This window comes from Balaenoptera musculus, chromosome 3, assembly GCF_009873245.2.
Source record: "Balaenoptera musculus isolate JJ_BM4_2016_0621 chromosome 3, mBalMus1.pri.v3, whole genome shotgun sequence".
Classification (NCBI taxonomy): domain Eukaryota; kingdom Metazoa; phylum Chordata; class Mammalia; order Artiodactyla; family Balaenopteridae; genus Balaenoptera; species Balaenoptera musculus.
Window position 1 is genome coordinate 33,515,549 of NC_045787.1, and position 15,646 is coordinate 33,531,194.

At 39.5% G+C, this 15,646-nt stretch overlaps 1 protein-coding gene across 4 annotated transcripts in view; it reads right to left on the reverse strand.

Moving 5' to 3' along the window:
• OXCT1 (3-oxoacid CoA-transferase 1) overlaps positions 1–15,646 on the reverse strand; it is a 138,095-nt gene that overhangs the window by 7,243 nt on the left and 115,206 nt on the right. For all 4 annotated transcript variants that reach the window (XM_036846905.1, XM_036846906.1, XM_036846908.1 and 1 more), the window contains exons 15-16: positions 9,412–9,492; positions 3,225–3,326 (exon numbers count right to left, since the gene is read on the reverse strand). In XM_036846905.1, coding sequence (XP_036702800.1) covers positions 3,225–3,326; positions 9,412–9,492 — 183 coding nt within the window. The remainder of the gene's footprint in view (positions 1–3,224; positions 3,327–9,411; positions 9,493–15,646) is intronic.

A 15,646-nucleotide genomic window follows, 5' to 3' on the forward strand; every position in this document is an offset into this window, starting at 1 on the left:
AAGCATTTGTAGAGGGTGAACATGTGTGTATGGCTTTACCCAGCAACAGTGCTGGGGTGGAGCATTTATTCCCACTTCTCATATTCCCTTCCATGTGGAGGAACACCTATTAGTGTAATACTCTGGCCTCAAGTGTGTCCCTTAATGGCTCAACTAAATGATGATTTGGGCAGAGGAACTGGGGTATGTGAAACTCAGCCCGACTCTTCTTCCTCATCGGAATCAGCCTTCTGTAGGCAGCACGTGCTCTATTTTGCTCTCAGTCACATGGAAAGAAGCTCAGCAGTAAAGACTCGCCCTTGTGTAGAAGGCCTATGATTTTCCATGGCTGCCTATAACTGGGAGCTGAAGTCTCCCCCACTTCAGGGGTTCGTATCTGGGAAGGCTCTTGTGGCTGTACACCACAGCCCCATCCTTCATTCTAGGCTTTATAATGATGATGTTTTTAACCTCCACTCGCCCAGCTCCCTTATCTCTCTCAATAGATTCGGAACTCAATCCCCAAGAAATACAGAGGTAAGTCCCTTTCTTTGTGACAACTGCATTTTGAAGGAGAGTGATGGTATGGAACAAGATCTCTGTCCATTATGGGTTGGCTTCTCTTGCTGTGAACTACTCCTGACCAGAATTTTATTTTAGAAGTGTGATGAAGGTTCCAGAAATATAGTCAATATCCTCATTTTTTTTTTTTTTTACAAAATTTCCACAGCTTCCTTTGGAGTTCTAGATATAACACGACCCTTAAGAGAGTTTCCTCCTAATTGAAAAGAAAACTCTTTTCAACTGGCACTATGGTTACTATGAATTTTTTAAGAAGCTATTTCAGGTGATACCTAAAGGACACATTTTCCTTTCACATTTTTTGTTGTTTTTGTTCATTGCACTGTGGCACACAGGAAAGTCTTAGTGATTCCTTTTTTTTTTTTTAATGCCCAAATAGTTCATTATAACCATTATTTTTAATACCCTGAAACCACAATTTTGTCATGCCCTGTTATCTGATGCTGTCATATCTTGCCTTTTTCTTTGAAATTCTCAGGATTTTCTCAATCAGCTTATATCCACATTCTGTATCCTTTGCCCGTTCACTTGCCCATATTCTTAGGTATACAGGACCTTTACCAACACATTTTCACAATTACTTTGACCTAGGTTTTTACTTTTTTTTCTTTGTTATGCAACAACCTTACTATTCTCTTCTAGAATGTTCACTTCTCGGTATACAGTGAAGGCTGAGAAACAGAAATCTTTTCTCAAACAGAAATCTTGAGTAAGTTGTAATGTAGTCAGATATAGAGTAAAATGCTACCTATGTAGTAATAATCATATGAGACATCTTCTGAATTATGACATGGAATACCTCTGAATTATCAAATAAAGAGATGTTATCCCAATGTGCTTTTATTATTAAATGTATCTTACTGATAACGCAGCTATTAAGCAAAACATCTTATTAATTAGAACACTCTGGACCCTAGCCTTACAAAGATTTTGATACATGTGACTTCATCTGTCAGGGTCTAAAGAGATGCCATTGATCATCAGATCCTCAAAATCCAGTTCTTCTGTCAAGATGGTTTAGCTGATACTACACCTTTTCAGGGCAACACTGACATAAAAATTAACATTTAATTTCAACAGCCTAATTTGGAGGAAACAAGATTACATGTCAATGTCAAAAGAGAAGGAGGGGTGGTACTGTGATAAAAGAGGGGCCATAGAGATATTTTTCAATGTATCAAGACATGGAAACTAGCACTTTAAGAAAAAGCAAAAACAGTAAAAATATATCTTTTTCATTCCCGATTTACCTACGTGACTAAAAAAAACCCCAAAAAAACCTGATAACAATGAGGATCTTTTTTGCAATTCCCTTTTGCAGCAGAGACTTGAACATTCTATAGATCTCAAAAATGCTATCTGCTGAAGAAGAGACTAACTCATCCACATAGGGAAAAAATATAAAGAATAGCTATTTAAGTAAGAAGAACTGTTTGCTTTTATCACTGGAGTAAGGAATTCTAAACAGGTAAACTATAAACAAATCCCATTTTTTACCCTCTGGGGTCACTGAAAAGGTAATTAAAGATGAGCTTTTCATGTAAGGTATCGTTGGAAAGCTTCTTTTTTTCCAAAGGGAAATTCAAAAAAAGGTTAATAGACAAAGACCTTCATATAACACCAGAAACAGTTATATGTGGATAATGAATTATGCAGCAAAATTGTTTTTACAGACATTTGTTACGCACTGACAGGTACCAGCCAAGCATGTAGTACCTAAGGAAGAAATGTATGAAATACATGCATGATTTATCAAGTAAGTTTTATTAAATTACCTTCTCCAGGATGGGTAGCTGCAATATTTCTTCTCATTATAAATATATTTCATTTTAACACATAGAGCTGTTCTTAAAGAGTTATGTGAGAAGCAAAGTCTATTTCTTCATTTTTTCAGACACATTTTGACTTCACATTTGATTAACTTCAAATGGACTGCGCTGTCCTCTCGACTCCCATTAGGTAGGTGATTGGTGATTCATAAACAAGCACTTATATTAAAGGGTGATTACTTATATTACAGTATTATTCTCTTAGTTTTAAAAAGGGATTTGTAGATTTCTTAAGTGGATACTCCCCTGATGTTCTTATCTGCTTTGTAAGTCAGAGTTTTAATGCACTAAGTTTTTCTTCAAATACAGAGAACACCTATTTTGTGACTATAAATCTGGTGGTGTCAAAAGCTCGACATTCTAATACCTCCAAGGGATGGAATAATCAGGCAAAGAAGTTAATCAAAGAGAAAGTCATAAGCCATAGATGGGTTTAAAAATAAGGAAGTACCATTTCTCTGAGTGTGGCCCGCATTTTTTAGTTAATTAAGTTTGGCCACGGCTGATACGTAACCCAAGAACAGAGGATTGCAAGGGATTGCAAGAACAGAGGATTACAGAAAGTAGCTTAGAGTTCAAGCTCAACCTGCTGTTTCCAGCAGCTCCTGGTGGTTCCTCCCACTTCTGACTCCTGAGCCAAACCCTGGCCCATGAGCCAGAGCCCGTTCCTGCTGCCACCTGCTCTCAGCGAAGGCACCCTTCCTTCCACTCCTGTTCTCTGCTAAGGTCAACTCCAAAAATGATCACAAATTAATGGTTCATGTCCCATAAACACCCATTAATCAAGCTCAGGATATAGGACAAGTGGCTGGATTTGTTCACAGAAACACTTACTGCGAAATCGCACCCAGTGATCTTTTTTATGTCATCCACCGTCAGGCCTTCCCAGAGTTCAATCAGAGTCAGGCCTTTCTTGTTGTCCACGTCAAATACAGCCTGCAGAAGTCAAGAAAATGACAACGACAATTTCTATTACGGTAATTATTTTATAGCACAAAACAGAAATAACCTCTCAAGTTCTTTAAGGAGAGAAAAGACTCAGGATAAAAGACTGAAAATGAGCAATGAAAAAATGTCAACCGTAACTGCTGTATTTTGGTGAGAATAAATGCGAACTCCCTAACTGGCAGTTAGTTGGGGAGCTCTGCTGATGCCAGAAAATAAATGAGTGTTGACTATTGATGGCATTTGCTACTATTATAACCAGGTTTTTTTAAACTACTTTCTTTTTGTTAGATCTAACACTTTGGGTCAAAATTTCAATTTGATGATTAATAATGATTTGAAGAAAGAAAAGAATGAAGAAAAGCAGGGAGGGAGGAGATATTTGGAAGGTGAAAGCACAGGGATGATGGGGGGAAAGCTGATCAATGCTTCTGGGTAAATTACAGAAACAAAAGAAGGTGCTCTGAAGTAGCTAGGAGTAATTATAAAGGGATAGCTGGCCCTGAAAGACTACCCCCATCCCCAGGTAAATATTAAAGCTTTCCCTTTAAGTCCTATGAAAACACATAGATCCAAAAGTAGAGCATGAGAATTTCCCTCTGGTATGGAAATCAAATGAAGATGCTTATGTTTAGGACAGCATGAGAAGGCTCACCTCACCCTAAATATTGCATTACAACATTCTGGTTGGTAACACTAGGTGATGATAGTGCCAACTGGTATAGCCTGACCCAAGCAACCTGTCATGTCTGATATAGAACGCACGTGGTCACACTCGGTAATATGACAACTCGAGTGGAAGGGACCAACAAAATCATGTAATATAACCTCCCACCCAAGAATTCTTTAAAACATTCTTCTGAGATGGTCGCTAGGGCTCTGTTTAGAAACTTCCAGTGGTAGGAGGCTCACTGCCTCAAGGCAGATTGCCTGTTGATGGGAAGCTCTAACTGCAAGAGCCAAAACTGCTTCCCTATGACTTTCATTCACGGGCTCTACAGTAAGTTGTCCTCCCATGCAACAGGCACTGTTCCCTCTTTCAGTTGTCATGGTTAGTCTTCCTCAGACTTAAATATTATTCTTTCCAGATCGCTCCTCTCCTCTGGGTTTAGCTTAAATTCAACTATTGTTTGCAGGCTTAGAATCTTTATTTTCAGCTAGCTTGGAAGTCAAACCCTAAACTGTCATTTTTAAACACACTCCTGGTTAGGAGGCTATTAAGAAGACACAGTAGTGTGTACTCCAATATAAAATTTAAAAAATTTTTTAAATGAAAATAAAAAAGAAGACACAGCAACATGCAGAGGAAAGAACCCTGGCTTTCAAGCTGGACTGGAATTCCAGCTCTGCCAACACTAGCTATGCAATCTTTGGTGAAGCTGTCTTCACACGTGTAGATGGATATCAAACAAACCTACTTCCCAAGATTTTTATACAGGACAAACATAATAACAAACCTACTCTGAGCAGCTGGCCTCATGCCTGGGACATATAGCAAGGGCACCATAGAGGCATATTCTTTTCCTTAACAGCTTAACTTACTGTCACTTGTGCGTGAACCCAAATCAAAGCCCCCAAATGCTTATTTTGTATCCAGTTAGTTGATATTTCTCTTCAGGAGGAAAACATCAAGGGGACCAGTGATACTTGCCTTCTCTGTTTGTTTGATGAATTCATAGATAACCTGGTTGATTTTACTGGAAAAGATTATTTAAATTTAGGAGGAAATATTTCAGCAAACTTCTTTTTTGTTTGCACATTTTTATGTTCCTAAAGAAACGTTTTTTAGCAGAAATGTATTTTGAGGGGGAAAAAAATGATCATCTAGGAATGTCCGTATGCTGCAGTAGGTTATTCAATTCCCAAATGACAATTACAAATTTTTTTTAATTGGACACTTTTCCTTTGCAGAAGTGTGTCTGGAGCATCATTCATACTGATTTTCTTTCCCCTGTATTATGAACAACTACAAATTTATCAAAATGGAACAAATAAGAGAAAAAGAGCCTTTGGGCTGTGTTATTAAGAACAGGCAGGAAAAGGATTTGGGGAGAAGACAAGTTTGGTATCATGAATATAAGACTTCAGTGACTGAGAAGATAAAAATCTATGGCAAATGACTTACTGCTTTTAAAAACCTTTAATTAACACCTTTATCAATCCCTAATTAGCTCTCAAGGTCAAGGTTCCTAATTTCCTCTCAAGGAAAACTAAGCATCTATGATTTTTAAAAATGGGAAATTTACTTTTGAAATATTAGGAAGATTTCCATTTAGTGGTATAAAGTGTAAACAAATACTTGATAAAAATGGACACTAAAACCTAAAAGCTACAATCAATTGTTCACCTGCCAAGAATAATATTTCGACTACTTTGTTTCACAGATGATACTTTTATTATTTTTTCACCACCGTAACAGGCTGCATTACGGATAAGCAGTTAGTCACAGCCCAAGTGCTGGTGAGGAAGGCCTCTTTCATCACATCATTCTAGCAACACGAAACCAAGAAATCAGGGTCATAACATCTCCAAAGCCTCTTTCAAACGGCAGGCAACTAATGGAATTTTCCTTAAGAGCTGAAAATGGAATTCTAGTCCTATATCACTCTGGCAGAGTGTCCAGAGTCATTGCCCTTAATGGCACTGCAAAATTTATTAAACACCTACTGTATAGAGCACAGGGGTAAACGCACCACTCCTTTCCCTGGGGCACCCGAAGTTCCACATGTAGCTGCCTTTCACTTTACTCCTTTTTACTACACAACACCATTTGCCGTTAAGCCTCCAATTATCCCCGTCTGCTAATGAGTTCACACATCCGTTCCAGTGGTGACTTCTCCTCTGAGCTCCAGGTGCCCATGGATGTTCCGGATGTTAACTTACTCCGGAATATCAAATTGAGTATGTTCAAATGGCACCTGTTCTTTTCCTGCCTCCCCTTGCTCCTCCCTTTCTCTTCCTACAGACCCAGCCTTCATTAAGGATACAACAGGTCGACCACGCCTCTAGCCAGAAAATTCAGGAATCACCTCTGCCTTAGCAACCACGTCCCGTTCATCATCGAGTTAGGTTGAGTCCAGCTCCTAAATCTCTTTGAAATCTCTCTTTCTGTCTTGTGGTTAAGGACCTTGATATTTCTGGCCAAGATAACTGAAGGAGTCTCATCTCTTCTCCCCTTGCTTTACATAAAAGCCACAGGGCTCTTTGTAAAATGCAAATCTAATCAATGGTGTCCCCAGCTATTAAAAATCATTGAAGGGGGGCTTCCCTGGTGGCGCAGTGGTTGAGAATCTGCCTGTCAATGCAGGGGACACGGGTTCGAGCCCTGGTCTGGGAAGATCCCACATGCCGCGGAGCAACTAGGCCCGTGAGCCACAATTACTGAGCCTGCGCATCTGGAGCCTGTGCTCTGCAACAAGAGAGGCCGCGATAGTGAGAGGCCCGCGCACCGTGATGAAGAGTGGCCCCCGCTTGCCGCAACTAGAGAAAGCCCTCGCACAGAAACGAAGACCTAACACAGCCATAAATAAATAAATAAAAAATTAAAAAAAAAATCATTGAAGGGCTCCCAAGTGCCTTCCAGATAAAACCCAAATTTCTTAACAGGACATTCACATTCCTTTATAATTTGGTCCCTTACTGGCTTTTCACCTTCAGCCTTCAGAATATCTGGCCATGCCCTCACTCCACATTATCCCACTCGCAGGTCCTTGAGTAAGCTCTGTTTTCTTAATACCTCCAGGACCCTGCCAATTTTTCTTCCCTTTGCCTAGAAGGGCCTCTTTGGTCTTACTCTCACTTACAAAACTACTTATCTTTCAAGACTCCTAACTCAATCTATTAATTTTCTCATTGAGAAAAGTACAGTATTTATTCAACAGGCTTTCACTGTGTATGAGTCAAGCATTATCCTAAGTGTTGGACAAACAGTGATGAGTGAGACAGGCAGAGAGCTCAAAGGTTATTTCAGTACAGTGACCAGTGCTGAGTTAGGGTAAGTACTAAGACTCACAGAAGCACCCAGAAGACTTGGGGAGGGATAGGGAAGACTTGCCAGAGAAGAAATTATATAGCTGAGACATAAAAGATGAACAGGAATTAGCCAGATGGTTGGGGTGGGGAGAGCATGCCAGGGAGAGAGACAAGAGGTGCCAAGTCCCAGAGGAGCATGGCGGGGGCAGGGGATGCAACATAGTGCACAACATTCAGCATGGCTGAAGTAGGGAGAATGTTAAGGCAAAATGAGAGAAGCTGAGACTGGAGGAGAAAAGATCCAGACTGGGAAAAAGCTAATATTTGACACCACTCTCCCCAGGCTGTTAAGCAGCCTTCCTCTATGTTCTCAACTCAGCATTTGGCACGTCTCTCTCTCATGGACTTTATCACATGTATTACTCTAATACAGGCTGGTACTGCTGATGTCTACTCCCCTTGAATGTGCTCCTTGGGGGCAAAGACTGTCCTCCTTTCTGTATCCACTGTTGGCAATAGTCGGCTTCAGAGAAGGAGCTCAAAAATGCTTATTAAATGGATAAATGTATGAAACAACAATGTGGATGGAAAGGGTAGAAGATTTTTTTAAATGGCAGTAAAGTTATGTATGAGTAATGTCATGAGAAAATGTAGGTATTAGATGGTAAGTGCCAAAAGGAAAGGTGGACCACTCTGAAGATGAAGTTGTGAGCGCTAAGCTATCTGAAGCCTCTTCATGATGAAGATGGAAATTGCATTAGACTTAAAGGATGGATAGGATTTGGACGGGCAGAGTTGAGTGGGAGTTGCTGCACATAGAAGCACTAAACTGGTAAGAACAAGGTCAGGGCATACGTGGAGTGGGGTTGTAGGGAGAGGGCTTACCTGGGGGAAGAGGAAGATCGGGGGTAAAATGTTGCTGGAATTATCCTTAGAAGCTGTACCACCTTACTTTATTAAAGAAAACAGGATCAAGGACTGTCTTGTCTCTGATTTCAAAGTAATGGATTCTTTTCAACAAGTCCTGTCCATGGTTTTGGAGGGGTTTACGAAATGATAAGACTCAAGGAATAAATGGTGAGATAAAATATTCTACACTTTTATCCACTTTTTCTTCTCTACACGTCATCTTTATGGATTCCACATAAACAGCCCTAGAGGAAGGTACCATTTAGGACAGAACTCTCCTTAAAATGTGGCTTCTGAAAAGTATTATGAGCCTTCTAACCTACTTCAAAAGGCTGCTTTAGGGTGCTTTGTACCATACCCGAATGAGGGTTCTAAACCAGATTAATGCCAAAAGGAACAGCATCATTAAGAGAAAACAAAGAAACAAATGGTGATCTAGAGAGTTCTGTTTTGTGCTTCATCAAGATACTGAATCAAGAAAATGACACCCTTCTAGCTCACTTATGAGAACTATGTCACTCCAACATCTTAGGTTCAAATCTGGGTCAGAAAGGTGACTGTAGCAACCACCAGTGATGTTTCTCTCTGATCTGAGCAGTTTCAGTTGTACCACTAACCAATATTTTCTATTTAGGAAGATAAAATCTAGAGGTGCACTAAAATGGCTGGTGTGTTCTAAAGTCTGCTTTATAAAAGAGGGCTGAAAGCATGCAAGAACCAAAGAATAGATTTCTTGGTTCACTGTGCGGCCTGTATTGCAATTTGCACCTAAATGATTAAAACCTAATTTTTACTGAGTTTCCTAAAATGAGATCCAACAATTTGTACTTGTGATTTGGGACAGCAAAGAAGAAAGGTAGTCTTAACTTTGTATATATCATCCATTTTCATAGCCCAAGTATAAGGATCAATACAACTTTTCTTTTTTTATATCACACTGTCAAAGTTACCAAGGACAGCAGTTCAATGCTGTATGTACATGCATATTTCCAGAGAATGTCACATTAAGAATTCTACATCTAGAAACATTAAATTGATGAATCTTCCTATTTGGTCTACCCACGGATTAAATTAATCCTATGACTACCAATGTAACACACTTTTAGAAGGTAACAAAAAAATTCTAAAATGCTTATAAAAAAAAAAAAAAAAGGTGGTAGACATTTAGAGGAAATAAAAGAGAAAGGCACTTTACCTTTTCAGTAATGATGCGGTTGACACATTGTTTTCCTGTCAGTGGTAATGTACATTTCTCCATGATTTTATGTGCATTTCCCTGTTTGAAAAAAGAAACATTAAAAAGAGTAGTTAGGAACCAATTCTTACCTATAATTGGTATAACATAGGACAAACAGGAACTATCAGAGAAATCGTCTCCTAAGTACAGTCTGTTTGAAATCTTTGCGCAGTCATGCTTTTACTTTCTTTCTGGAGGCAGCTTGTGTCCCTAAGATAATTTAGGGAGAGTGCCAAATGAATAGCCAAAGGCATAACTGATTTAGTTGGGAAACATCCTGCTGCAGATCTGACCCCTCAAGCCTCAGCCCTTAGATCATATGATGGAGAAATTTCACTTCTAGCATCCTGCGAATTTTTCTCTTCCAGGGAATGGTCTCCTAGACAAACGACCTATTATTTACCAAGGGTAGGAAGCATACACAGAACGCAAATGCATAATATACCTTTTTTAAAAAGTTTTAATTTTATTTGTTACAAACGTGACATATTCACAGAAAACAGCAGTTCTTGCCTCCCTTCTGTAGGCTTAGACCTGCTCTGAACAGAAATCAAAATTCAATTTTTTTTAGCATTTTCTTATGTACTATTTTACATTTTCTTCCTACCTCTGCATTTAAAAAATTTTTAAATTTTATAATAAATTTTACTTTATTTTCCATTACGGTTTATTACTGTATATTGAAATATAGTTCCCTGTGCTATACAATAGGACCTTGTTGTTTATCCACCCTATATATAATAGTTTGGACCTGCTAGCCCCAAACTCCCAATCCAACCCTCCGCTGCCCACCCCCCTTGGCAACCACAAGTCTGTTCTCTATGTCTGTGAGTCTGCTTCTGTTTTGTAGATAAGTTCATTTATGTCATACTTTAGATTCCATATATAAGTGATATCATATGGTATTTGTCTTTCTCTTTCTGACTTACTTCACTTAGTATCATAATCTCTAGGTCCATCCATGTAGCTACAAATGGTATTATTTCATTCGTCTTTTTATGGCTGAGTAATATTCCTGTGTGTGTGTGTGTGTATACCCCACATCTTCCTTATCCATTCATACACACCCACACCCACATCATCTTTATCGATTCATCTGTTGATGGACCTATAGGTTGCTTCCATGTCTTGGCTATTGTAAACAGTGTTGCTATGAACATAGGTGTGCATGTATCTTTCGAATTAGTTTTGTCTGGATATATGCCCAGGAGTGGGACTGCTGAATCATACGGCAACTCTACTTTTAGTTTTTTGAGGAACCTTCATACTGTTCTCCATAGTGGCTGCACCAATTTACAACAACAGTGTAGGAGGGTTCCCTTTTCTCCACACCCTCTCCAGCATTTGATGGTCATTCTGACTGGTGTGAGGTGGTACCTCATTGTAGTTTTGATTTGCATTTCTCTAATAATTAGCGATGTTGAGCATCTTTTCATGTGCCTATTGGCCATCTGAATGTCTTCCTTGGAAAAATGTCTATTTAGGTCTTCTGCCCATTTTTTGACTGGGTTGTTTGTTTTTTTGTTATTGAGTTGTATGAGCTATTTGTATATTTTGGAAATTAAACCCTTGTTGGTCGCATTGTTTGTAAATATTTTCTCCCAGCCTGCAGATTGTCTTTTCATTCTGTTTAAGGTTTCCCTTGCTGTACAAAAGCTTATAAGTTTGATCAGGTCCCATTTGTTTATTTTTGCTTTATTTCTATTGCCTTGGGAGACTGACCTAAGAAAACGTTGCTAGGATTTATGTTCTCTTCTAGGAGTTTTACGCTGTCGTGTCATATATTTAAGTCTTTAAGCCACTGTGAGTTTATTTCTGCGTGTGGTGTGAGGGTGTGTTCTAACTTCATTCATTTACATGCAGCTGTCTAACTTTTCCAATATCACTTGCTAAAGAGACGGTCTTTTCTCCATTGTATATTCTTGCCTCCTTTGTCAAAGATTAATTGACCATAGCTGTGTGGGTTTATTTCTGGGCTCTGTATTCTGTTCCATTGAGCCTCTGCATTTTTTAATACTATGTTGGCCAAACTATTTATTTCCTAATTAATCAGCTTTAGATATTATCTACTAACTTCTTATTGGGGTGTATGAAGACTTAACTCTTTTACAAACCCCCATCCTTCATTGTCTTCAGTTCTCCCAGCATAGCTATATCACAATTTGTAGGTAACTCAATAGTCAGAATTTACACCATGCTGACAAAACGGCTGTGTAAAATGGCTCATTGCTGGGCCAGGCAGTGTAGAAAACCATGATCATATTCACTTTCTTATATAGCAATTTGCTTTTCCTGGAATTTGTCTGAGCCTCAGTTTGCTCATTGGTAAAATGTGTGCATTGGTCTATAGTCACATTTTTTCAAAGTTTCCTTTAGCCACGGTACCCTTTTTTCAAACATAAAAGAGGGATTGAGAGTGGAAAGCAGGTTTTCACCCATTAACCCCCTTCCCCCACCCCCTACCACCCCCCAGTATAGAGGTGGCCTCTAGGTCACATCTATGGAGCACAGTGGAAACATTAGCTCTGATGATTTGATCTTCAGATCATTTTCTTCTGATTATTATTCAGCTCCTTTCTAAGTATCAAGCACCAGGAGCCTAAATTAATATTTCCCTTGAGGCTGAAGGCTAATTTATCACATTTTAGATCTTCTATTAAAAATGGCAAAAATGCTTCTATTGCTTCCTTTTTGGATCTGAAAGCACCACACATGATGTCATCATCATCTTTAGCCATCTCAATGGTTTACCTTCTGAAATATGTACCACTACCTAGTTTACCTCTCTCTCAAAACGGCTGCCATTCTAAGTACGATCAGAGGCAAGAGATTTCAAATAACTGGGCTTAATTAAGATTTTACTGCTTGTAATAATCTGTCAACTCACCAACATACTAGTAATTAAGAGGTTTTAGTATACTTCACCCAGTGTATGGCATAAAAGATACTCAATATTTTTTGAATGAATGAATGGGAAGAAAACGGGAAGTCTATTGGGAATCTTGGGTGGATTTCAAAAGAAGACAAACTCTATTACTTTAATTTAGTCAAAAGTAGTGCTAAATACACATAGAGTAGATAGATGTTATACCTTTAACAACAAGTTATATGCTTCTGGGTCTTAATGTGTAAGAAAATTTATAGCTGTAGAAATGAAACCTCATTTTTGCTTCATTTTTAATGATCTATTTTCATTCCCAGATTTCAAGGAAAGCTTGCACGTGTCACAGAAGCTTAATTAAAGAGCTGAAATTAATGATGAACATTCGAACTTCAAGAGTTGTCAGGGCTCCTTACACTTCATATAACTCAAATAAGACATGTCACAGTGAATTCCAGGTCTGCCTGCGAACAAAGTGAACAATCTGTGGGCCTCCAAAGAACATTTTCTGCAGGGAGCTCTTACTTTGTTCTCATTATTTGAGCAAGATCTACACCTGGTGTGAAAGCAGCCACTTGGATTTCAATGAACAACAAACGCTGGTTTAGGATCAAGCGTGTATTTCAACTGACAGAATTAACTGTGCCCTACCAACAGAGACCTTTTAGAGACCATTTTCCATATAAACAGTATAGCTCAGTGGTTCAGAGTGGAGCCAAAGGACCTGAGTGCAAAGCCTAACTCTGCTCCACACTAGCTGGGCAAGGTTCCTGTGTCTGTGCTTATCCATCGCTTTACCTCAGGGGTTATTGTAAGTGTCCAGTACTTAGCAGGTGCTCAATAAGCTTGCACTGTTTTTATAACCTATATTTAACATTTCTACAACCTACCAGGGAATTCTTCAGGAGCTCTTAAGTTCCTAAACGAAGTTGGACATAGAATTACACAGAAAATGGCCTAAACAGAATTCCTGAGAGCCACAAAACTAATGAAACGCCAACACGTATTTGGGGGCAAACCATATGGCTGGCCTAGGAAGCTGGCACCAAGCGTACTCTTGCAGTGAGAACAATGTAGCTAGGTGAATCCATTCACTCTGAGCTTCAAGACATAACACAGATCAAGGGTAAAGAGAAAATGGCATGCAGAAGGAGATTAAAGAACGTCACAATTTCAGTATCCAACAATAGGTTAGCTAGGAAGCCAAAATATGACTAACGCCCACTTGAGCACTCTATTCTAACCACGCCAGGCTGAGACTTACCAAGTTCTATGATTCACAAAGGAGGAACAATCACTGAGTTTTTAGCATTTAAAAATAAATCCTGAAAAAGAGATGCAGTGTAGTGTGGTAGCAAAGAACACTATATTAGGAGTCCAAAGACCCGGTTTTGAATCTTAACTCTGCCACTTAATAGTCATTTGATCCCTTAAATTCTTTGTGCTGTAGTTTTCTGTTTGATTGCCTTGTCTTCCTCACCTGATCACGGCAGGAAGAAATGTTCTGCAAGCGCAGTAAAGTAGGAGGGGTTGAATCCATTCGAATATTTTGGGTGAGGGGGGTCTTGTTCATCCTCATCATTCTGCTTCTTTCTTTCTCCACGAAGAAAGGTCAGAAAAGGCAGAGGAACGGATACCAAGGGTAGCATTAAAAATTCTCTGACTGGACCTGAGGGCTCCTGATTTTGATGTTTCCTTATTTCCTAATTTCATCATAACCTGGGTGAACAGCTAAATCTCTTTCCTCCACCTGCTTCTCCAGCTTTTCTCTTTTCCCCACTGCATCACTTACAGGCCTCCTGCAAAATCTAGGAATCCACCATTTTCATTTTATATGACCGAAAGCCTTAATACTTTCTATTACTTACTTGCTTCATGGTGATCTCTTTTTAATTCATTAGATATCTGTGTGCAATTTATTACTAAATTCTTCAGTAATAAACGACTCTGGTTAAATGATAATAAATTCCCTTGTTATCATTACAATAAGCTTTGTGTTATCACAATAAACTTAATCCCAAATAACAAGCTCTCTCTTTTACAACATGATGATTTTTACATTTGATGTCAACATTTCTTTCACCTGAGGCAATGGAGCATTCATGTAAGATTTTGCCTTACATAAAACCCCATTTTATGCCCATCTTTTTTGTTAAGTATTTCTTCAGTGTGGCTGCAATATATTTCTTCTTTGGGAAAGCCCTAGTGATCAAGTACAAAGAAGGCGAAGTCTAGAAGTTGGTTGATCCTTAAGGGACCGAGTCTTTACGGGTGTATTCGCGCCACCTGAAACACACACCACCCTGTACTCCTTCATCCCACGTTCAAATGGCAACACCCTCCCTATTCTTCACGACTTGGCTCAGGTATCATCTACCCTGGAGAAACCATCTCCAACATCCCCTATCCAGTGCCACCGCTCCAGTGTCCCAGGGACTTTCCTAGTCTGGTGCACCTCGTAGGTGTTCCTGTGTTCCCTCTACTCTCCACACATGTTGTAATTGTTGCCCTCTCTTTACCCACCACTGGACTCTGAAACAATTTATCTTTGTATCTTCCGCAATGAGTAGAGTACTAGACAAACCACAGCGATCAATAAATGCTGTCTGACTATTATAATTCTGATCCAACGAACTCCAACAGCGTAGGAGCTGTAAAATACCATGTGACTGAGTGGCTATGGACCACTGGAGGCTGCTTTTTAGTCCTAAGAAATGTACTTGTACATTCCCAGCATCTCTGAGCTCACTAGGAGAAGTGCAGCTAGCAGAGGTGTGCAAAGGGGCTTACAAAACTTGGGGAGACAGATAAAGGCATGAGCAAAGGGAGTAGCAAAGACACCTCAAGACTGCGGTATGGGGAGTTCCCTGGTGGTCCAGTGGTTAGGACTTGGTGCTTTCACTGCTGTGGTTCGGATTCAATCCCTGGTCAGGGAACTAATATCCCTCAAGCCATGCGGCGCAGCCAAACAAAAAGAAAAGACTGCAGTATGAAACATACAAATGTATAAGTAAAGAGAGAAACTGAGTGAATTATACTATACTTATTCTACATCTTCTGCTTGCTCTCTCCTACAGCTGCAAGGCTTGCATTAATCTGTTGAAAAGCGGGGCTACAAAGGCTGACCTTGGCAAGGGAATACTCCATACTTTGTCTGGTGGCATAATGAAACCAAGGACAGGTCTCTCTTAGGGCCTGCCGAAATATCATGGAGGAAGCCGGAGTGCTACCACCCTTGCCCCTTCCTTCTATACACACACACGAACACACACAAAACAGATATAAAAATTGGGGAACACTGTATTACAAAAC